Source organism: Clinocottus analis, unplaced genomic scaffold (assembly GCF_023055335.1).
Source record: "Clinocottus analis isolate CAN_PGR_092001 unplaced genomic scaffold, fCliAna1.0.p SCAF_15, whole genome shotgun sequence".
NCBI lineage: Eukaryota > Metazoa > Chordata > Actinopteri > Perciformes > Cottidae > Clinocottus > Clinocottus analis.
Window position 1 is genome coordinate 4,087,080 of NW_027175876.1, and position 25,000 is coordinate 4,112,079.

At 43.9% G+C, this 25,000-nt stretch overlaps 1 protein-coding gene across 2 annotated transcripts in view; it reads right to left on the bottom strand.

Moving 5' to 3' along the window:
- nbas (NBAS subunit of NRZ tethering complex) overlaps positions 1 to 25,000 on the bottom strand; it is a 138,929-nt gene that overhangs the window by 87,323 nt on the left and 26,606 nt on the right. For both annotated transcript variants that reach the window (XM_068577120.1, XM_068577119.1), the window contains exons 19-31: positions 23,026 to 23,104; positions 21,032 to 21,136; positions 20,427 to 20,563; positions 17,375 to 17,461; positions 16,102 to 16,255; positions 11,937 to 12,122; positions 8,917 to 9,090; positions 8,385 to 8,518; positions 5,698 to 5,760; positions 3,794 to 3,916; positions 3,595 to 3,697; positions 3,271 to 3,348; positions 2,976 to 3,130 (exon numbers count right to left, since the gene is read on the bottom strand). In XM_068577120.1, coding sequence (XP_068433221.1) covers positions 2,976 to 3,130; positions 3,271 to 3,348; positions 3,595 to 3,697; positions 3,794 to 3,916; positions 5,698 to 5,760; positions 8,385 to 8,518; positions 8,917 to 9,090; positions 11,937 to 12,122; positions 16,102 to 16,255; positions 17,375 to 17,461; positions 20,427 to 20,563; positions 21,032 to 21,136; positions 23,026 to 23,104 — 1,578 coding nt within the window. The remainder of the gene's footprint in view (positions 1 to 2,975; positions 3,131 to 3,270; positions 3,349 to 3,594; positions 3,698 to 3,793; positions 3,917 to 5,697; positions 5,761 to 8,384; positions 8,519 to 8,916; positions 9,091 to 11,936; positions 12,123 to 16,101; positions 16,256 to 17,374; positions 17,462 to 20,426; positions 20,564 to 21,031; positions 21,137 to 23,025; positions 23,105 to 25,000) is intronic.

A 25,000-nucleotide genomic window follows, 5' to 3' on the forward strand; every position in this document is an offset into this window, starting at 1 on the left:
CAACGGGGGAGTTTTACTCTTCTAACACAATCCACATTCATTACCTTTAATAGGATTATGGAGCACACCACTTAGCATATGTATCAGTACACTCAACATGTAAGTGTGTGTGTGTGTGTGGTGCCTGCTCGAGATGTGAGAACACGCTCTCATTTTCTTGGTTTTTCATCAAGCAATTATACAGCAAAAGCAAAATACTGCAAAGCTTGAGAGAGAGAGAAAAAAAAATGAATGATTAATTTACAAATAAATAAATCCCACATAAAACAAGAGCTTAGAGAGGAGCTCTGACGTCAGTGTCAATCAAGTACAGAGGTAGAAACTCGTCGCGGTTCTCTTCAATGCTCGCCGCGTTTGAACAAAGACAACTAGCAGAAGAAGAAGAAGAAGAAGAAGAAGAGGCGTCTCAGAATCCCCATCAGCGTAATCAAAGCGTTCCCAAACATACATCTTCAAAACAGGTTGAATCGATGCTGTTCACAGATGAGAGCACACACATACACACACGCGCACACACACACACACACACACACACACACACACACACACACACACACACGCACTCTGCAAAGACACTCAGCGGCTTCCCACTCTGCGAGCACGGCCGGTGTTCTTGCCAGGAACGAGAGGTTTGTCCTGGCAAATGAGAGCAGGATAAAAAATGGCCGTGGACGGGCGAATGAGAGACAGAAGGAGGCCATGTTGATTATGTACTCATGCTGTGAAGTGTCTGCAGGCCTTGCGTGTGCTTGTTTGTGTTTGTCAGCCGAGGTTCGCCTTAGAAAAGACAATGGTAGAAGGAAAAAAAAAAAGAAGAAGAAAAAAAATCTATTTTGGTTTGAAGAGCCATGATGTGCTTCGTGGCATGTATTCTGAAAATTGCAGATAAATACTTCCTGTAAGACAGACGCACAGGCGAACACAAAGTTAACGTGTGTGTAGCAGTAATCAATGGACCGCCAGAGCCGAGACCTCGCCTTTCTTTTGACAAGACCGAACTGTGTGGACCGGCACGTCGAGCAGCGGTGGACTGACGCAATCAATCTGTCTCTTTCTTCATCGCTGTGACACATTTCACTCCAGCTCTCTCCTCATCAAACACGCTTTTCAGAAGACAAGCCTTCTCGAATGCAAGAGAGACAACCCGCCACGAAATGAATCGTCCCTTTTGGGCATATTTCTTACATCTTTCCATTTCTCCTGGTATAATAATAATAATAGTAATTGTCTTTCTCACCAAAGTACCTGACAAGTTTTAAAAAGCTACACCCAAGACTTTGACAACTTTTACATACATCTAGAATAGAATTGAAGTTTAAACAACGAAGATTTAGAGGTTAAACGCTTCGTTGAGACAAAATAACTATGAATAATGACAATAAAGCTTGTTTGCTCATGTGCTGTATTAATCGTATCCAATTCAGATAACGACATGCATATAGGTCAACCTTCACAGAATAAACTGAAAAGGTACTATGATAAAACTCCAAAATACAAATACGCCTATTTTTTGGGGAAAGAGTTACAATATATTCTATGAATGGAACAATTTGAGTGAACCAAAAACATATTGCTATTTCAGCAGTAGTATATTGCGTGAAACAGTTGCATTACACATGCGGCAGACACACAGGATGAGGATTAATTTAGTCAAATATTTACTCTTTAGTCACTAAGCATTCCCCTTTGTTCACCCACTGCTGTTTCATGCTGACCACGAAGCGGAGTGAGTTAAAAACAAAAGAAATCTCAAACGAAGTTGACAAAAGCAGATCTTAAACTCAAAAAACTCAAGCAATAGAGAACCTCAGTTTAGGTGACGATGCTCTGTGGGTTTGTCACCACTCGCCACATTTTTCTTAATACATGTTATCGCCTGATCCCTTGTATAATAACTAATTATTGCAGCTTCAAACATTATATGAAACCTTTTTGCTCTAGATTTTTAAGGACTTTGTTGGTGTGTGTCTTCATTCTTTGCCTTGTCTCCACTGTGTGCATGTGAGCGCCTCTCAGCCTCTGTGTGAGCGCCTCTCCTCTGTCTGTCCTGAGTGATACAGCAGGTATGTAGTTGGAGGGGATTCCCATGTTATTTTAAGAGGGATCTTTTTGTCCTTGTGTAAACTCTCGCCCGGTGCAACTGACCGCATCCCTTTGTCTATCTGTCCAAGCATGTGTGTATGTGTGTGTCTTTGGTATTTAGTACACGGGATAAAATGTGTGTCTGTGGAGCAGTTATTTTAATCTAAAGGACACAGGCAGCCATTCTGTAGGGACTATTAATTTCAGAGAGACGTGCACAAGTTCAGACACCGTCTAATGTCTTAAATTCACAAGTAACAAACACACACACACACACACAGATTCACGCACGCACGCACACACACACACAGTGGGACCGTTACAATGGATGATGATGTCCAAATGTGTGGAGGGGGGGGCCTCTGCATGAGTTACTATAAATGAATGACGACCCAATTACTGTCCCACTTCCCCACTAGGAACAGACGGTAAGGTTAGACAGCCAGCAGCCCCCCCGCTGAGATCTGAAACCAGCAACTGACATAAATGCACTACCATTCAAATACTTATTTGGTTATAAACTTAACGAAACATGCCTATAAGAAAGGAAATAAAAGCAGCCACCATTTAATTTGTTCCCAGTCGCTTCATGCGAGCACAAAAAAAAATAACCGGAGATAATTATGTTTCTCCTACATCGACAACAAACAAGGTCAACGCCTCAGACGGCATACAGCTGTAGAAAATTGGTTCGAAATGAAATGAAACCCATAACTTCCCCTTATTATCGTTGAACATGTATCTTAACACGCAGATATTGCAAAGTAAATTTGTGTGGAGTTAAGCTCTGAATCTGAATCAGCCTTGTAAAGAAGTAAGGATTGGCCAAATGACCATTAAAAAAAAAAAAATCAAATTGGTAAAGTAAAGAAAATTGTCATTTTCCTGCTCACCTGGCCAGGCTCATGCAGGGGTGCGTCAGCGTGGCGGATGAGTTGAAGTACTCTTTGGCAGCAGCCAACACTAACTTCAAGCTGTCGTCGTAGGCCACCTTCAGAGCGTAACCTTTACTCCGGAAAGACGAAGTGACAGGAACATCCTGGCTGGCCTGGAAGCATGAATACAACATTTAGAGATCAATGAGACTCCAGCATTAGAAATTCACAATGGGTGGTTTAATATATTGAATACATAGAGAGAGACCGGAAAGTGCCGTGTGAATGTGAAGTGGAGTCATGTTTAATATACCTTGGAGCAGTGCATGAGCTGCCCTGCCAGGCGTACGTTCTCCACACGGCTGGAACACAGCAGGGACTCAACAAAGACCTGCAGCAGTCGCAGAGGAGAGGGGATATTATGCAGTCAGCGATGGCGTTCAACTGAGCACTGTAGGAGTCTGCATTCAGTGGTTCTGGTGGAAATGCACCGCTCAGTGTGTCAATTATCTACCGAAGTGTCATTCAAGGAGCAAACGGTGAACTTTGTCACCTTCAACTAACGCTTTTGCTCTTTTAACAACGCAGTTTAGCAGAAATGGGATTATTCCGTGTCACCTTCCATTGCCGTCTTTACCTGGTGACACGTCTCCGGTTTCAGACAGGTGTAGACATTCTTCTGCATGTCGAGCAGGTCCTGAATGAGACTTCTCCACACGGTCTCACTCGCCGGAGGAGTTCTGGACACATGCAGGTGAACGTTAGGTATGGTCAAGGGATCCTGACAGACATTTAGGATTTTCGGTATCCGTGTTGAGTCTTTTATGAGTTCATACTTGCGACCGGTGTGGCGGCACAGTTTGACCATCAGCTGGTGCGCTTCCTCTTTACTGTTCTGGCTGTTCTTCACGTAGGAAATGGGCTTCTGCAGGCCGTGTTTCTCCAGAACGTCCACCACACTAAAAAGTAGAAGCACGGACGCACACATGTATAATCGCTGCTGTCATGAAGTAGGCAACCAATATAATATAGGCACTAATATAATTAATCAAACCCGCAACGAAAAACAGTTACAAGTCACGTTAATCGACACGCTCTTGCAGTAGAAGGAGAAGATGGGATGATTGGCAGCGATAGGTATCACAGTGGGAAATAAAGAGAAGAAACTGGGGTGATATAAAAATAAATATATATAAAAGATTTAAGGGAGAGTACAGATGAGGAAGAAAGAAGAGGTGTACGCTTTGAGCTGTTCATTATTTTGGCAGTGGAGAGTTACGTGCAAGACACGGAGCAGATTAGAAAGTGTAGAGCAAGACTGAAGAGCAACATGATGAACTGCAAACAAACAAGACAGCACCTGTTTACACGCATGTGTTAGTCTAAGGGCATTTGAATGCTGGCAGTAATATATGAGTAGGGGAGAGAGTGTGTGCATGTGTATGCATGCATGCATGTGTGTGTATGAGTCTGTATGTGTGTGTGTGTGTGTGTGTTGGTGTGGGATTAGCATGGCATCCCCCAGTCTCAACAGGGTCGGGCTGCTACAGATGTTCACTCTCTGCTGCAACTCATTACCATAGTAAACAGGTGACAGTGTGTGTATGTGAGCAAAAGATAGAGAGAGAAAACAAGCCTTGATATTAACATGTGTGTGTGTGTGTGTGTTTGTGTCTGTGTGTGCATGTATGTGTATTCGCTTAAGTGTGGATGTGTGTTTGGGAGGGTCTGCATGTTCCCTATGCACATATTAATGTGCCAGCAAGTGGTAGAGGCAACAGCTGAAAACAGCTTTTATTCTGGAGGCGCTCAATGAGCAGACACTTCGCATTTACTGCCTGATTCATCTGGTTAAAAGTGTGTAAGGGAGTGAGTGAGAGTGAGAGAGTGTGTGTTTGTGTGTGTGTGTGTGTGTCACAATCCTTCAGTACCCACAAATATACATATACACACTTTCCAGAATTCCCAGGGTGCATTTATAGATGGCTGTGTGTGCCAGCGTGTAAATATGTGTGAATATTTGTCTGCAAAGGCCAACACGGGCTTTCCTGTTGCTTCCTCCTCCTCCTCCTCCTCATCATCTATAATCACATTCCCTTCAGGCTCCCACCCTCCTCCTGCCTTCATCCTTATCCTCCTTCCTTCCTCCTCCTGACTTCTCTGTTTGGAAGTTCATCCTGAGGAGGAGGGGTGGAGGGGAGAGAGAGAGAGCAAGTGAGCGAGAGAGCGAGAGCGAGAGGGATCGACGTGGAGATTTTAACCTGAAACAGAGAAAATGCCTGAGGCTGTTTGAATACCATGAGACAGACAGTAGTGCTTTGATATGCAGTGTGCGTGTGTGTGTGTGTGTGTGTGTGTGTGTGTGTGTGTGTGTGTGTGTGTGTGTGTAAGTGTGTGTGTATGTGTGTGGACTGCACCTCCAATGTCTACCCTCCTTGTTGGTGTTTTTCATCAAGCCCATGACGGAGGATGGAAGTAATAAGCATGGCTACAAAGTGAACATATCCCAAGCAATGCAGCGCAAACGGATGAGCTCCTCCTCAAAACTTTAAATGCCTCGCAAACAGCAGTGATGTGTGGACCAAGAGCCGGGGGGGTGACTTTTGTTTTGTTCAACCATGAGTCCAGGACTCAAAGAAAACAATACTCAATATTCCAGCCCCTGAAACAAGCCGACGTTTGGAAGGAACGAGGAAGCGGGGGACGGCAGCTGAAAGATGGCGCGAGCGTGTCGACGTACCTGAGATGCTTCTTGAGTTTGTCCACCTGATCGAGAAGGGACGCGGTGGCGCCCGTGTCTGGTCTGTGGGACGACAAAAACACACGCGCACAAATGATTATTTTCTTATGTCATCAAGAGAGAGGAAGTCAAAAGTAGAACACTTCTTTGCAAAATAAAGTCGGCCTCTGTGGGTATTGGAACTAGCACAGTATACCGTGCGTGTGCGTGCAGCCTACCACTGTGAGGTTGCACCGATTCCCCACTAAAAATAAAACCCCATGATGCCTTGCCTTGAGGCATAGGATTCTGGGTCAGGCTGACCTATCCCCCCCACTAGAGGACTAACCCTGATGAAACAACCTTCTGTGTGTGCGTCAGTCAGTCAGTGTGTGTGTGTGTGTCAGTGAGCGAGTAAGTGGGTGCTTCTGTATTTTTTTCTGAGCACACCCCATCTCTGTCTCTATCTCTTTAATTTGATATTCTACTGTAGATTTAATTGTTAATATTCATGCTCCCATTTATTGAACTCGGTTTATTGTTGAATGTTTATTGTTAAATGTTACACACCTCCCACCAGGACAAATTCCTTATACGTGAAAACATACATGACAATAAATGGTTCCGATTCTCCATTTTCACACACGCAAGTATCTAATCCTCTCAATCCATTTTCTCACTTTCTGCACTGACTCCGCCTCTGCTGCTCCACCTCCTGCTCTTCTCCTTCTTAATATCCCTTTCTCTCTCATTCTATTTCTTTCCCTCACCAACTAATCCCCATGCACATTTCCACATGTCCCACTCTCTTAGGGTGAAGGCACATCACATTCTTCCGAGCAGACCTAATTAAGCTGTCTCACAAAAAAAATTAAATAATAATTTTAAAAAAAATCGGAAAATTGAGGTTGAAACTACGAAATCATGGTTTCTCTGCGAACAAATCTGTAATATTCTACGCTGGGGTGGCAATTTTGGAGATTAGTAAGTCAGAGAAATGACTCCTGGGAGGAATGAGGCTGAAGGCGTTGCATGTACAGTAGAGCCTCGCAGTATTGCTAATCCAAACACTGCAGAAAGGAAAGCCCGTCTGGCAAAGTGAAATGCTTCGTATGAAATGTGCTGATTTAGAGAGAAACATGTCGGACTATTATATACACGCTCAAATATTTGTAAGTTAAAAACCATATTTTGAGTAGTTAATACGCTCAGTTGCTAATCTGCATTATTTAAGGCCTGGTAAGAGAATACGTCCTGATAGCGCTGAATGCTTTGCTCTTGGTGCCGTTTCGGTGGCGGTGACAGGATGAATCTGAAACCGCCGTATCCGAGTCTATGAATGTGTTCAGTGAAACAAATTGCGCTTCCTTTCAGGAATTGAATTGGATCACTGAAAACATTGTACCACCTCTGCTCTTATGTCTGCCTGCTCTTTAAAATGTGCCACCTGAAAGCTCTTTATCCATCAGAACTCCTAAAACGTGTTCATACGGGCTGTGACTTTGATAGAAAGTCGTTCTGATGAAATCAGATTATATCGGATATTTATATTTATTTATTTATTTTTATATATATCTCGTGTCATCGTGTCCTTCCAGAAACAATGTCCCAGTCTAAATAATTTCAGATTTTCAGATTTACATTTTTTGTGTACTTTTGTATTTTGATGATTTGGCAACATTGTTGTTGAATTGAAAAAAAAAGCTACATGCACAATGCTTACGCTTGAATATATAAACTGACCCAGTAAAGTATGTTTGTTTAGTGTTTAAATAATGTCTGCATTAACATTCGTGAAACCGACTCGTGTAGTGCAACAATACAACGTGTTTGCTAACCGTAATATCTTGTAGCATTGCAGTTATCCCCGGCTGCGAGTGTGCAGTGGTAAAGCATAACATCACAAGGTAGACCAGCGGCAAAGCCAAAGTGAGCTTTGTGAGCCGGTTGAAAAGGGCAAAAGATGCCATTGTTGAAAAGTATGGTTGCTTTATTGTCGTCGCGAAAAAGCAAAGCGCTCCTTTCGTAGTTATTCAATTTTGCAATTAAGGTGCATGCGGGAGGGCTAAACTATCTAAGAATGAGTCAATTTAATTCATTCAAAGTACTCAACAGGACAATTTTAACAATTTTCTCTTTTGTATCATTGCTTTCTACCTTTCAGTCTTTTACTACTGTATCACTCACTTTCCTTCAAATGCACTGCATGCCCACACGACCTCGTGGGAGACTTAAAGTACGAGCCCTCTTGCCATATGAAATAAATGTGCTACAGAAGAGATGGCGTGTGGGGAGGCAGGGACAGCAATAGTAGGAGGTAGGAAACACTGTATAGACTGTGGCCAGGCTAACTGATCGCTCTTTGGAGTCAGAGTTAAGCATGAAAGAGAAAGAGAGAGAGAGAGAAAGAGAGAGAGAGAGAGAGAGAGAGAGAGAGAGAGAGCGGAGGTGGAAAAGAAAAGGTGCAAAGGGAGCGAGGCAGGAACAGAGGTGGTAGTTAGTTTTATTGATGGGTCCTAGGAGGTGGCAGGAAGGTGGAAGGAAGGGAAAACGGTGGGAGGAGGTTGAACCGATGTATTGTGGTGTATGACGTAATCGGGGACAGCGTCACCATTTTTATATCACGGCTTACAATACATAAATCTGATTGAGTGAGTGTGTGTGTGTGCGTATGGCTGCGTGTACGTGTGCGCATTGGTGTGTCGTACCCGTAGCCTCTCTGCGGCAGACACTCCAGGATGTCGTGACAAAGGCTGAGCTGCTCATCGCTCTCACAGCTGTAGATGCACTCCAGGGCGACCGCCATCAGCTGGTCCGGGTCCCCGATGATCTTTTGCTGGCACTGGAGGAGAGAGGAGAGGTCAGTATGTGTGTATCGAGGCCTTTCTGAATATACGCGCTGGGGCACTGTATCACTCACTTTGAGTATTTTCTTCCCTACGTGTGTGTGTGTGTGTGTGTGTTCCATGTTTTCTAATAGTCAGGCCACATGTCCTTGGCTGTGCCCTTAAGGGGTCATAAATATCACATTTACAGCGCAGGTATACGACACTGGCCCTGACATGGCACAAACAGACAGAGACGCTGTGTGTGTGTGTGTGTGTGTGTGTGTGTGTGTGTGTGTGTGTGTGTGTGTGTATGTGTCTGTGTGTGTGCGTACGTGCATGTGACACCCCCCCGCCTCCCCCCCCGCCCCCCGCCCTCCCCGGCTGTTTTTTGCGTGTACGTTCGAATGCTTACGTCTGGTTTGGAGTGCTGGAAGATGATGAGAGGCATGGCGAGGTCTCGCTGGGCCAGGCTGACCAGGTACTCTCTGAGCAGGGCTTTAGCGGCGCCTTCTTTGTGCCCCTCACATCGGTGCAGGAACGGCACCATCCACTGGAAGGCGTCTTTCACGTAGCGCTCGGTGGTGGACTGTCGATTGAAAGACATTTGCTTCATATTAAAATGGATATGAACGGGTGCCTTACACACTTACAGCCTGCGGTCTGCTGTCCCATGTTCCAAACTAAATACTGATAAATACTGATCACCTGGGAGCCAAAATTCAACAAATTTAAAAAAAAAAATTTTTTTAAATGCTCTGTATTGAGACATGTTTGGAACATATATGGAAGTCAAACTTTTCTGATCCAGGGTCAGGGCTAACTTGGCCACTGCTTTGTGACTGCAGGAAAGTGATGTATGAGCTGAAAATCATGAAGACACAGGGTGAATCTTGCACATAAAAGCTGAAACAAAAGACAAACCTTTGCTGTGATTTACTTTGGAAAAGTACTGCAGAGGTTCATAGAAGGCAACAAAGCTCATTCGTAACTCATTGACAAGAAACTTGACGGCAAAACGAGCGCACCTTTACGGCAGCTCTGACCCACGCGTACGAACGTTATGGAGACGCAAAATTGGCGACGCAGATAGTGAGGTGGTGAATTGAAATGGTAAAAATTGAAATGTGACGTTTCATTGGACGTCTAATGACGCCTCCGAGATATTTAATTTCACTACACATCAAATGCTACTTTGCACTAATAGATGCTCTTCATCATAAACATTCAAACCAGCAGTGTTAGTTGTGGTTGTACTAACTAGTGAGCTTTAAGTATTCCATCAGTACTGTTCAATTTCAATATATGTATAAATCAACTCGAACCTCAAATGAAGTTATCGTCGTCATCTGTAAAATAACGTCAACTAGTGTTAAAGAATTGCAGAATTGAGCGTCAAAAGTTTTCAATGATCCTTTAATACTGTGCAAAGTTCAATTTTAGTTTTCATATAGTTTTTGTGAGCAAAATCGCTGCAGTGAACACAACTTTATTCAATTATGTTTTATTCCATGGGCACAGATGGGACAGATGCAGCGAACTTTTCACCACCTGCTGATTGTGTAAATTAGCAACGTCTGGAAATAACGCTAATGACAACTCCCATACGATCGCTACAAATCCTCCTTATCTGTTCTAATTATAATGCCATAAAAACAGAATATATAAATACTGTACACGTAAAAAACATCCTTTAAAAAAAAAAGATATCCAGGGTGGTGTATCCACTGCTAATAGGGATCATTTTGGAAGCAATTAGTCTGATTGCTGTAAACATACATATTGCAGTGACACTGGTATAATAACATCTAATGTGGCACGATGGACACACTAGTCCTGTTCCGGCTGCGCAAATGGATTAATGAGGAGGAAAAAAAAGTTGTTTTCCTCGCGGTAGTTGCTGTGATTCACCGTAAAGAACCATTGATCAGCAGCTCACTTCTATTCATCAACATTCAAAAGGTGCTCTGACCATTTACAGTTGTAATGTGGGCGTGTAGAGGGCGAGATGTGAAGCTGAACCAGCTGCACACATTTACAGGTTGATTTGGGATTTAATAAAAGGAAATTACTCACTGGCAGGTGTACTCCATGCACTTTCTTTTATATAAATGACACCCTCAGGTCTTGTGTGCTTTTAAATGAACTAATTGAATTGAAATGGTCTGTGGATTAATGTCCAATTAAATTATGAGTTGCAACGCTACACATACTGTATCCAATAAAACACCATGGTACCACCGAGTGAAACATTGTATTGTCATATAAAAGTGTTGCATCATGGGTTGTCAATACCCTCGATGCTGCTGGGCTCGCTAGTTTCTATGTGTCCTTCTGTCGTGTGTTAGCTTACACTAGTGAACCTGTTGTCAAGTGTAAAGTTATCCCGAAGCTAGATGCTAGTTCCTGTTATGTGTTGCTGGATTCACTGTCTTGATCATTTATAGATTGAAGTATGAAGATGCGTGTCAAGCTCCGGGCAGGACCCCGTACCCCGACCCGCTGACAGCTCTGAGGAAAATCATTGACTTGAAAATGATTGGGATAGTAAATGCTAACATGCACACCCAAGCGCACACTTTTTAACTTCGCCTTACTGGGTCTCTGACAAAGAAAGACATCAGACGCAGGCAACGGGGGACATTTAATCTAGGCAGATTTGGTAAACACTCAAAGTCACGCACACACGCACACGCACACACTCACACACACAGCGCCCAAAGGGAGTACCAGTCAAACAGCATGTGTTAGCGCAGTCAACAACATTTGCTGGCTGTCTGCCTGTATGGAGGATCCTGCTGGCAGTGGTCCTCACAGGCTAAAGCTGGCAGTTATTAGCTACAATTTAGAGGACAGCGCATTTTATGTACTCCAAGGGGACTGTAACTGTAGTACCTGCTTCACGAAAGAGTTTTCAATAGCTCTCTCGCTGCTGTTAGAGGCAAAGTTTGTATTGTCCAAAGTCAGGGAATTTGGAAGTTAAGATAACTGATTTACAGTGAGATGGTTATTCAATACATTTTCAAATGATGTACGTTTTCTTTTCAATTTGTTGCCTACTCAATGTTTACGTAACAGTAAAGGATTACAGCTACTTCATTATGGGACGTTGAAATGAAATGTAATTGCAGGGAAATGGATTACTCTTGTTTTATTCTCATTTTTTTTGCCGACAACAAACAACCATATACACTGTGAGAGAGACGAATTGGTTTCCAAATGCACACATAACAGAGCAATGTCTTTGTCGGTGTTGAACAAAAAAACATATAATATCAATAGTTTAGGCAAAACTGTGAAAATACTTTTGAAAAAGAATTTAAACCAAATGTGAAGATGCAAAAGGCCGTAACGACGACAACGACACGCCTCCACGACCGCCCCGTTTTTTTTAACGGTGCGGGGAACATTTGAAATGTAAAATAGGCCACTTACATTTTTCATGAGCAGGTGGAGCTTGTCGATGTCTCTTAGCTGCTGCAAATCTTTAAGTGTCAGACTCAGTTCACATGATGTCTCATACACGAGTGTTTCCATGGTGACCAAGTCATCGCACAACAGCTCGAGCCCCGGGATCTCACGCTCCTTCGCCAGACGCACCAGCGACAGGGCGCAGTCCACCTGATTGAGACAAAAGAAATGCCAATAAGGGAGGAGGAGAAAAAGCAAAAAGCAACTCGGATAAAAAAAAAAAAAAAAAAGCTCCGTCCAAACAGTATCTACATCATTAGCACAATTCCTTTTTTCTTATAAGGTAGCTTTATCTTGTTAATTATTATTGTTATCTATGAAGAGATAACCCCGTGCTATCATGTACTTACTCCTTAGTGTGTGTGTGTGTGTGTGTTATGCTGAGGAATTTTATGTGACTAGCAAGAGTAAGCGCCTACAGCGACGCCCGGGGGTTCAGTAAACTCAATATAAAAGAGATGAAGCAATTAATTGGATACATTGAAATTGTGACGTGATTGTGGAACTAGTTGAAAAGTCATAAAAAAGGTCAAAAAGACCCTGAATGTACACAACAAAAATGCTTGTAAATACAGTTGCAGAGACATGCTGAGGAGAATTAATGTCTGGACCAGAATGTATTGCCAACCCATGGAACAGATGTAGAGGTATTGCACTTCATGTGAAAACCTTGACTTGTTGGTGGATTAAAGGTCCGGGCATCACCAAAGTAATTCATCCTCTGTGCATATTGGGAATCTGTCTCAGATTTAGAAAAAGACGTTTCGCAAACACAAAAAAACAAAGAAAAGGTCGACTTTAAGAAGGTACAGTGTGTAGGATTTAGGGCAAAAATATTGGCAGAAATATTATAATTGTATTAAGTTGGTTGCAATCAGCAACCTCACTATCGGATGCTGCCAAATCCGACACACTTTTAAGGTCAGATCCCCAAAGTCAGTAGGATTCACCCACTGGGGACCATGAATGTCTGTGCAAAACTTTTTAGCAATTCATCCAATAGTTGTTGACCTTTTTCAGTCCGGACCAAAGCGGCGGAGCGACCGCTTGACTATCCACAACAAGTCAATATGAAGCTGTGTCTTTATTGTTTCATTTATATTAAAAGTCAATGGGGGAGCAACCATTGAATGAGTGTACGAGGTCTGTCTTCAGTCAAATACTCCTTACTGATCCTGCAGTGTGCCGCGCTTCACTCTGGTGGTCACTTAGCAGTTTGTTGAATGTAACATTTGGTCAACTCGCCATAAAAGGCTATCTTCAGAGCGCTCCTGCAGGATGATGAAATAATCCCTTTAAAATTCAAAGCTAACTCCAAACTCTGCAGTTTCTATTTCCAGGTACTTGTATCTCACGCTATCCATCCTCCCACCTTGTTACGGTCCAGGTCACCTGGTGAAAGCAACGTGTGCAGCGGGTGAATAAAGATACCGTTTAGGGCAAGTTGCCATGTCATTGAAAAACTGTTGCTGAGGTCACTGAACTGGGACGTGAACAAAAACAACATCAACCCAACTAATCCGAAACTAAATAATACCAGTCAGTCATTGCTAATATCCAATCATTAGTCTTTGGACACTAAAACGGGGGAGGAAGGGGAGGAGGGGGATTTGGGCTACTTGCTACTCTGGGTCGATAAAATCCCATCCAGAAGAGCAACCAGTCGATATGCGACCACCTATATGCCGGCCAGCCAATCGATGCTCAGCCACCTGTGGATGCGAGCCAATCGATAGAAGATGCCGCCGGGCCCCGCAGTGATGATTGCTTTCTCTCCACCTTTTAGACAAGGAAAGCCCTTTAGCACAGCGGTCGGTGCGGCATCTTCCTCGTGCACGAGCACATGCATACGCACGCACACGCGTGGGGGGAGGGTGAGGGGATGGGCAGGAGGGGGGGCTACAGCCTCGTCATCTTCAGCTGAGCTCGACACATTTTGTGTGGAATAAATAATTGCGCGCCTTCATTTATAAGGAGGAAAAAAAAAAGAGCGAGACAACCCAAATCACCTTGAGTCAGAGCCTGAGCAATTAGATACAACAAGAGAGAGAAGTCTATTGATCTAACTGTGAGTAAAGATCCTCCCCGTTCACTCCAACCCTCCCTCCTCCTCCTCCTCTTCCTCCGCTCTCCAGAGAGAGGATCCCAGGCTAAGCACAGACAATTCAGATGTTAAAATATCACACTTTCTAATTACACCCTCCTCTCCAGGCCCACCCTTCATCATTCTCTGCGCGCCGTGACACAACCCGTGTCCCCTGTCTCGCTCTTTCTCGCCCCGACTCTTCGGTTTCATTTCCCCAACTCAATTTTGTCCTCCTTTGTCTCTCCCGTGTGTCCTAACATCGGCCCTTTCTTTCAAGCGTATTTTTCTCCTCGGCTCGGCTCAATGTTTTCTTTTCTGCTCCTCTCGCTCTTCGCACCTCTTGCAAGAGCCGTGGAACAATCCCCACGACTGGCCTCCATTTGAACTCAGAGTCTGGCCCTGTGCTTTCTCCGTGTGCCCGTCTCCTCGCTCCGTCTGCTTTCCACAGAGCCACCTTGTCATTTTGTGTCATTTTCTTACCAACAGTGTTACAAACAACACTTGCCTTTAATATCCTTTATTTATACCCTTTCAGCCCCTTTTAACAGGTCAGTTTCATTCCCACAGACAGCTCTTTCCATGAGATTGCTGTCCACTTTTACCTCTCCGTCCTGTCCTCCCCTATTTTTGTGTTTCGAATACACTTGAACATAACAAGGGATGTCGCATTGCCCAACATTTATCCTCCTTTTTTCTTTCTTTCTTTCAGTGGCTCAATTCTCTGCCTTTTCAAACCCATGTCTCTCTTCCTCTCTCTCTCTCTCCCTCTGAATCATCTTGTCAGTCTTCCCATTCACCGCCTCGCTTCCTGGCACTGTGTGACTGGTTTTAAACACTCCAGCTTCCCTCTGATGGGGCTCCTTTTAATCAAACCTCATTTTCCTCCATTAAAACGCTCTTCCAAGCATAAACACGGCCAAATTAGGGAGGGGAGTGCGGGGGGGCGCGAACAAGAGAAAACAAATGAGATGAAAAAGTAAGGAGGGCAGGAAAGAAGAGGGAAAAACACTCAGCAAAGGCAGCGGAGCTGTTCCTGATGTCTCCCTCTGTTGCATCTATGCGAGTGTGAAGCAGGAGACGCGAGAGTTTGGGACGTTCCCAAGAGGCTCCTGGAGTAATGTGTGAGAGAGAAAACGGAGATGAGGTCAAATTTAAAAGGAAGAAGGGAGGAAATGAAAGAGAGCTGGTGTGATTCTGAGAGATAAACCAAGACCCAATCAGTCTCTCTTTCTTTCTCTCCGAGTGGATGATGAAAGGCGCGAGTCCCCCCGTTGTCTTCAAAAAATGAGCAATGGACTCCCGAATTCCCTTCTCCTCCGCCCCTCCTTGCACCCAGTGAAAAGGATGAAATGGAGAAATGAGGGGGAAAGATATGACTGCACCCCAGTTAGTCCTTTCACAAAAACAAAAGAGAGCGCTGTGACAACCTTGATCCATCACCGTGAAGCAGCTAGAGAGGGGACAGAGCCGCCATGTGGATGGTGTGGGTGGAGAGAGTGGGCCGTTCCAGCGGTTACGTCCCATTACTCCACTAAACAAGTCCGATCAAGTCCTTTTTTTTTCTTCTTTTTTTTACAGTTGCGGCAACAGAAAGCAGATGACAGAAGCTTCGCAAAACTCTTCATTAGGAGTCCATATGGCAAATCTGATAATGACCGTCACAGATAGGATCAAAGTGACTTTGACTGATGGGGGGTGGGCCGCATCTCTTCTGCAGCCTCAATCCGAGCCTGTCACATATTTCTAGCCCCCAATCGTGTAAGAGAGCGACGTGCAAAACAGCAAATATTTACAAGGTCCAGATGTCTATTAATTCCTTGATGCTGCAAGTTCAAATCAAGACGAGGGAAACTGAGAAGGAACCTCAGCAGGGTGTGGGAACGTGTCACACGAAAGCCGAGAACCTCCTCGAGTAGAGCGTCTTTGTGGAAATCAGCAGTTGGATGCGTTGAATCTGGAGGAATACAGTCTCTGCTTCTTTTTTTAGGGTTTTTTTTTTTTAAGTCATGACTGGGATCCTGATGCAACACTGAGTGCTGGTACCTGTCTGGAGCCGGAGTCGATGTCCTTCGCTCTGCTTCGGTACCAGTCGGTCAGTAGCTCGATGGAGGGCGTGGCCGTGCGGAACCTCAGCAGCTCTGGAGCGCCCTCGTATAGGAAACTGTCATCATCAAACAAGTTCTGGTCCAGCATTGCTCTGAGGAAGACGTGGAGGAAGAGTGGAGTCAGATGAAAGGGAATTTTAGGAAAGCAGAGTCAGTAGGTAACGGTGGAAAAGGAAAAAGCGAAGGGAAAATCTATATTTCCCTCATAATGTCCACTAAATCTATTAAAAAATAAAACAAATATTGTCTATGTGGCCACAGTCGGATAATGCTAAACGCTCTATGAATAACACATCAATGAGCCAAACTGCCGCCCTGGCCGACATCATGCTTTTCCCATAAGCATGAACGCTGTACTTTTTGAGTTGATCCCACAATTACTATCCCGCTGCTGTAAACACATTTGCATTTTAGGAATGCGCGTAATATCCTGATAATCCGTTATTAAAAGAAAAAAGGAAAGGTGGAGAGCCAACAGAATAGGCAAAGCGGAAAGCATTGAGAGGCAGAGGAACACAGCGAGGATTTTGGTCTTCTCACGGGAATTTAGAGAATAATTTTAAAAGAATCTCAACCCTTATCCTTTCAGTGGGAGGATACAGGGTTCCAGCGAGAAGGGAGATGAGAAAAAAAGATGTACAGGAGACAGAAAAATAGCAAGACTGAGGATATAATACAGCAAAAAAAAAAAAGAAGAAGAAAAAAGTGTGGGCGTTGTAAACACGGTCGTAAACACAGTCTTAAACGTTGCTGGCATCACACAATCACAGTATCAAACTTTCACCCTGCAATCCCGGGCCAAGCACACCAACAATAGCCAACTGATATTATGAGTCGACACAAAAGAGCAATAAAAAGAAAAAGAGCTCGCTAAATGAAATTGTAAATGAAGCTGGCCTCCCAAATGCAGCGAGCAAATGGCGTAAATTGGCAGAGCAACAAGATTTGGTATTAGTTTGTTATGGTTCTGTTTCACATTTCGATAATAGGATGTCATGTTTTGTTTCACATAATGATGCCAGCACGAGCATCTGGCCTGTATGGAACATGAATTTTAACAATTTTACGCTCCGAGAGGCTTTGTTATCGTGGGTGTGGAGAGATTTCACAACCGTCTCAGTTGATGCTGAGCACCGGTTTATCAGAGCGCGGAGAGGACGGTGCCATAATGTTAGTGTGTCGGTCAAAAAAAAGGGACGTTGCCCGTTTACCTGCACTCATCTGCCTCGCACCAGTCCGTCTCTCGGTGTCTCTGCTCGTCCCATGGGATCAACGCCAACTCCCCTCCGTCGTCCAGGCTGAGGGGAAGAGAAGGAAAGCAGACACAAACAAGTCAAAAAGAGGGAAAGGCAGAGTACGATATAGAAGAGGAGGAGGAGAAGAGGTACTAAATCAGAAGAAAGAGGGTTAGTTTTAGAGAAATGCATGCTTAAGAAACAAATATCCGAACAAAGACCAATGACTAGCCAGCAGTCAAAAAAACAAAAAGAGACCTATAATGGCACCTGGTAAATCAGCAGAGACATTTACTGTCTCAAACTAAACATGGTCATAAATTACACGAAAACTGTGGTGACAGGTAGCAACTTATGGGAAATGGAAACGGCCGAGTATAATAAGTAAAAGAAGCGGTGAGAAAATAACTAAAACAAAAAGCACAGCAATAAACAATTCAAAGAACTTTTGTGAAAGAGTCTGAGTCGTGCCCGGGTTGTAAATAGCCGGGACTTGTGTGTGTTTTTTAAACGCCGTGTTGAAACTGAGCTTTACTTCACTTCCTGGCCTCCTTGAGTATGACAGGTCTGAGGAAGATGAATAGGGAACACACAGGAAGAGGAACCAAAGTGAAGAATGACTCTGTAACCTCGCGTGTCAGCGCTGACACGACTCAGACACTTGGAGACAGACACGCGGACGCGTGCGCTCGCACTGGGACGACGGGGGCGGAAGGAAGCTCCTTTCATATCTTATTCTCGGATTAATGCATTTCTATTTGTTATCTATTTTTCCCGTCGACAGAAAAAATATGTAGCGTGGCTGTAAAACTCCGGCAGATAGCGCGAGCCACAAATCATCCATCGCTTTTGGTGCAAGTTTAAAAGGCCGAGTGCAGTTTTTGAACGCGACCATAAATTCGACGCCAACACGGAAGAAACGCACGAGTCCGAGTGACGGGAGTGATTTATGTCGACGCACAAAAGTGGTATATTTTTTTTTTTTTTTTTTTTTTTTAACCAAGATTTCAAGCGCAAGTTCATCCATTCAGTTTGGAGTTTTAAAGCAGAGTTGACAGAGATGGAGAAGTCTCGGTCCTTCCTCTGGAACTCTAAACCCTCCCCCGCCCTCCTCGTCGCTCCCCAACTCCCCGGTCCTCTTTCCTCATTAAAAGACAGCCGGGTTAGAGGGCGGAGAGTAAATATTGGTGCGAGAGCTCAGGATATCGATGAGGGGAATGAATTATTCCGCGCTCGCTCCACCTGATCTACTTCACGTCAGCCCTGAGAGGAAGGCGGTGGGGCGGGGGGGAAAAAAAAAAAGATGGGGGAAATGGAGATGCAAAGCAAACTTGGAGCCGTTGCTTCGCTGTATCTTCATTTCCAAATCGGGCCAACCCCTTCAAAGCTTGGGGCAAAGTTTTCCACTAAATATTACTATTCTGCAATCTCGCACGCACGTCCCATCCCGCCTCGCGGACCTGATCAATAATACAGGAGAATATATTTCCCCATTCAGTGAAGCAGGACTTCAGTATATAGCGAGTGCGCTCCCAAACAGATGGCGTCCGTCTGCTGCAGTGGAGGAGCGACGCGCTGTTGGGAGCAGCGCTTGGTGCTCACAGGCTGAGGGGGAAATAGGAAACTGCCCCACAGCGGCAGAGCCATGATGGATGCTCACTGCAGAGCCACAGCCACCTGACCTCCATACAAACTCAGACACGGCTAATGAAAGAGCGCAATGGTTGTGGGTCTACGCGTGTTTCAATACATTTATATGTTGTTTTGCTTTTTGTTTTGTTGTTTAGCTCCAGGGGACTTTGTCCGTGTATTTATGCGTTTCTTCATACAAATGTATATGTGGTGTATGAATAACTTAAATACTGGCACAGAGAATATCGGGACTGTCAAAAAAAAAAATGGAAGAAGGGGAAAAGGAGCGAGGGAGACGAGTAAAATGGAAACAGTAAGTTTGAGGAAACAAAAAAGGCAAAATGGATGGCTGGCTGCATTTATCGTTAAACCCAGTCTGTCACCTCTATTAGAGAAGCATAAAGGAGGTGAGGAATGAAGCGCTCCTCCATCATCTCCGTCTCACTTATCCTCTCCTCTAATCCCAAAGCAAAAACCGTAAAAAAAATCAAAACTAGAACAAAACCAAAGTGCAGGCGGACAAATTCACCCACTGCCACAAGTTTGTTTATCATTCTCAAGTATAAATAGTTCTGTTCATGTAAATGTGCAAGTGTCTCTCTCCTTTCATGTCATTGCCGTGTTTGCAACACGGCCCTTAAGCTGTGTGTGTACACTCGTGTAACTGACGAAAGATTCCTGCTGCGTGACGGTGAGAACAAAGAAAGACCTCCGAGTGCACGCTCCGACTGAGGCGCAATTCCACATTTAGCTGATCTTAATTTGATATGTGGTGAGACGTGCTTCTTGCACACTGCAGAAAGGTGTGAATGTTGATTTCAGACAACAGCAAGGGGGGGGGGGGGGGGGGGGGGCGTGTCCCTGAGGTGATGCTTGTGTTTTTACACAGCGGCTTCTCTGTTTGCAAAGTGAGTTGTTGTAAAAAAGAAAAAAAGGGGATTTAGGGAAATAGACTAAAGTAAAAAAAAGACGTTTTTCAGTTGGGCTAATTTCTAAATAGTGTTTATACATAACTTAAAATATATATAAAATATAAAAAAGATCCACCAAAATGTTCCATGGTGTAAAATACAATATTAGCACATCAGAATGGACAAGAATGAAAAAAAAAAAAAACATGTTTTCAGATGTAAATCTTCACCCTCGTGTCCATAAAAACACACAGGGTGCAAATACAATAACATCTTATCTTCTTTACTCCTACAGGTTTGAATTGAATTGGGAAGTCTCACTGAAATTAAACCTTCTCTGACAGAAAGGCACCATTTGCTTTGAGTAACTGGACAAAACAGCCGCCGGGACCAATTCGTTCTTCAATCTATTCGTCCAAGTGTTTCTTTCAGCATTTTAACTAATATACACCTTAAAGGCGTGTTTGCACGTGTGTGCGTCTCACCAGGCTTCAGGCAGCAGGATCGTGTACTCGTGAGGAGAGGTGGTTTCTGGGAAGTTGTGAAGGATAGCGAGCCGATGCTGCAGGAGCTCGGCTCCGTGGTACGTGAACAGGATGTCCAGCGCCAGCACGTTACTCTCCTGCAGGCAAACCAAGGCATGATCCGACAACTAAAACCGCTTGTGATTTTGAATTTGTCCAAAATAATTGCGTTTTATGTGAGAACAGTACTCAAAGAAGAAACACACAATTAAATGACAATCTTAATCTCATTGTTTGGCACAAAACAGATAATTCTGATGTGATGAAATAGAGAAGAAAAAGGTCCAAAACCTTTTGGTAGAAAATACAAAGAAACACACCCTGGCGCCAACTTATTAGTTAAATCGAGCTGAAACTAATGCAGCCTGATCCAACAATCCTGCAATAAATCCTACCATCATGACGATTACAGTTAGGATTCATTGCAGGACTGTTGCATTTGTTTTGTGAGCGTATATCATCGCATCGCATGCCAGAGATGCAGACGGCTAAAACAACCAAATTAAGTGAGATTATTGGCAAGACACTACAAAAAGAAATTTAAAAAAAAAAGAGCCTTATGTTACCCTGGCGTAGTTTCTTGCTGATATAACAATATTTTGACTGCGGAACTTCTTGAAGAACTCGGCATCATATTTCTCCTCGGCTGCGTGAGGACCGCCAAGAATCTCCTGTTGAGTATGGAGAGAGAGAGAGAGAGAGAGAAAGAGAGAGAAAGAGAGAGAGAGAGAGAGAGAGAGAGAGATAGAGAGAGAGAGAGAGAGACAGAGAGAAAGAGAAAAAAATACAACTGTGGTTCATAAAAATACTTTTGTATTTGTGAAGTAGGGAATAAAGTGTGAGCGGTTCCAAAGACGCACTAAAGATGAAAGTGGGGGGAAAAGAGCGGGTATAGGATGTGAATGCAGATAAATGCACAAATACAAAATCAACGGAGATGCCATTAAACTTTCTAGCACACGGCTGTCTTGTCCTTTAATCCGAAACCATTCGAGGAAGGTATGAGAAAGTGGAAGTGTGCACACACACACACACACACACACACACACACACGTATGTCCGAAGGGAACATTTATTGTGCTGGCCTTTGGCTGAGAGGGATGTATGAGTATCTGTGTGTATAGCCTTCTCTATGCCAGAGTGTGTGTGTGTCTTTGTGTAGCTGTGTGTGTGTGTGTGTGTGTGTGTGTGTGTCTGATGGATAGCCTTTGAATGGGCCCTATGCAGACAGAGCCAGCCCAAGTTGGGATGATAAAAACCCTAATATCATATTCATAGACAGCCAGAGAAAATGGATCGGGGGCAAAAGGAATCAGACAAGTACTGCAGTTACCATGACAATGTCCGAATAAAGAGAGAGACGTCATCCTGTCGGAGTTGAATATGTAGCAGGGTGAAACCTCATCTCTCCTCTGCCTGCACGGGGGAAAGTACGGCCCTGTTCGTCTATGATTTATTACGGTGGAAAAGGGCGTGCGTCTTAACATTAATCATCATAAATCTGAAGCGTTAAGTGGTTGCAAGTGTCAAAGTTCAACTTGAAGCATCTCGCTAGCTACGCTGCCCTCTATACGTACATACTGGAGGCGGATCACCATCAGAGTGAAACTGTACTTTCTTACGTGGGATTTGTCTCTCGACGAGCTGCCGGCGCTCTACCTTCATTCTGTTGTTGTGGTGAGAGTAAATATCTTCTCCAACGTCGTAGTATTGCTGAACAGTTTAGTGAGGTTAAGAGAGAGTATTAATAAAAGGCTTCTATGCTACGTGAAAGGAGAGCGTGTTATGTTGCCGATGGGAAAACAACAAAGCAATGAAGAATGTTTAACAAACGCATTAACTTCGTGTTTGTGTCCTATGCAAAGCATGTGCATTTATTATTTACTGCATTATTTTGAAGGCTGATCTCATTATTACATTCTACGCCAATTGGTCCTTGTTTTTGTCATAGTGCTGACTGGTTTACACATGAGGAATTCCAGTGCCATATTTCAGTCATCTCACACATATCTGACCCAAAGAATATGCTTTCATTTGAATCAATAGAGTCGTTAACACCGGTCGTAACGGCTTCCATTTTATGAGCATAACCATGAACCCAAGACCTGTTTTTAAGGCTTTGAGGCTTTTTTTCTTCCATTTACATGTGCACCTGACAGATAGGTGAAGATGATTTGGGTTATTAAATTAAGAGATGAAATAAGGAGGAGATTAATTAAACAGTCAATTGACAGAATATTAAAGCTATTTTCATAATTCTGTATATATATATATATATATATATATATATATATATATATATATTTGATTTTCTTCTTCTCAAATGTGAACATTTTGTGGTTTTCCTCTGTGATTATAAAGTGCCGTGCAGCGTCACGATTTGCTGATGTTTCAAAGACAAACAATTAAATATTAGTAATACCAATGATTAGACCCCAATGAACAATAATCTGTGGCAAATTGTGATTTCTCAGTACGACTCCAGTGTAATTAGTGACATAAGGGGATTCCCGAGGGCCGCTTGGAGGGCAGCGGACACGTGGCGGCCGACCGTCATTACCTCGTACGTTTCCAGGCGGTCCAGGTAGGAGAGCAGTTTCAGTCGGCTCCGACACAGCTCCTTCTGCTCCAGGGTCAGCCTAAGCAGGAACGCACGGAACATCAACAACATTACGGTAACATCCAAAAACGGTCCATCGGAAACTCAAATTACAAGATCTGAATAGTGTTCTGTTGTCAAACTTCAAGCTTATAGTCAGCAAACTGCTGGAATTGTAGCTTTAAATGAACTGGACCCCATTACGGCTTACCCGCAGGGACCCACATAACAATGCCCGGGACTGGTGACGACAACACCACATTGTGCCCTCTAGACCTAATCATTTTTTAAGGGCAACAAATCAACTCTTTGTGACCACCAGAACCCTTCGGTTGTTATGTATGGGATGCGGTTTGTCAATGAGATGAGTGATCGCCCTGTGAGAATCAAATCCATTTTCAATGTCATTTAATCACGGCCATAAATAAATTGCATGACCACAAACACCCAGGCACTATGTTATAAAGCATCTACCTACAATTCCATCACCCAAGGTATGCCCGAGGGAAAGGAACCGCGGGGCTGCAAACTACTACGAGTGGTCGGGGAAAATAAAGGCATTTTCACCACATGTTCTCACACACACACACACACACACACACAAACTCCATGTGCAATCCCCAAGGAAACAACCTAACCATGTGGAGCAGTGGCCAAAGCTCCCTAAAAACTTGTCCTGGATCAACCGCAGTGTGACCACAGGAGAGCTGACCCCTCCACCGCCGTCTTAATCCCTAATCCCTCATTACAGAGTGCGCTATCAGGCCTTATCAGGGTTCCTCTACACAGACTAACGGAGATTAACACTGGCTCAACACACTCTCTCTGGCACATCAAAGAGTGCCAGCTTAGCACTGGTACCAGTGGTAATTATTGCTTTGCTCTGCCTCTTCAGAGTAAAAGTGAAAAAAAAATAAAATAAAATAAGGGTGGAGGAGGGAGAGGGGGAGGGAAAGGGGGAGGGGGATAGGAACGGAGATGAGAGGAAATATTAAAAATCAAGTTTAGCCTTTCTGTTGTCCTCTTAGGGGTTTAAATGATTGCTCAATCATACGTTTCAAGTTAAAAAAAAAAATGCTATCAAGAAATCTCGCATTCTCAAGTTTTGATAACCCTCGTAAATGAATGAAAACGTCAAATCTGTACAAATCAAATGTACTTTTAGCCATGCTATGCATCAAAGAATCTGCCTAACTAAGTATATGTGCTTTTCCTCCAAATTACCAGTCAGGGATTTAACGTCAGCCATTGATTAAACGGCCTTAAACTTTTTTTTTCTGAGTGCACTTCATAGACGAACACCAAGTGTGGCATTGTGGAAACGGCCACCAACGAGTCAGAGCTGACTGGATGTTCAATTCAGGGCCACGACTGTTCCTTCTAAATTGCTCGTCCGACTGCTGAATTCCACTGACGCGCGGCATAAACAGCGGGTAGCACACGGTTACACATACAAATGGGCCACCTGGCTGTACGCCAACAGGCTAGCGGAGTGCCTGCGCCTTTGTAAAGTTTTTTATAAGTTCCCTGAATTGCCCTTTCGATAAACACTTGACTTAGGGAGTGTGTGTGTGTGTGTGTGGGGGGGTGGGGGGACGCAGTGAAGAGACGGCCACGAGTGAACAAAAACGCTGCGACACATCAGAACAGAGATGTCGGACTGTGAGGTTTAGGATTTAATGTTCACGGCTTAAACTGCGCTTTAGACTGTTACGTATTATGGCACATGCTGTCTAATATAAAGAGACTGGTCTCTGATTGCATCAGGGTGTGTGTGTGTGTGTGTGTGTGTGTGTGTGTGTGTGTGTGTGTGTGTGTACACGTCTTATATTCTGAAGCTATCAGGACGGCAGGTTATTACAATCAGATGGCATCGCCCTCCATCGCTGTACAAACACCCTAGATATGACTGCACTGGACAGAGATTGAACTGCAT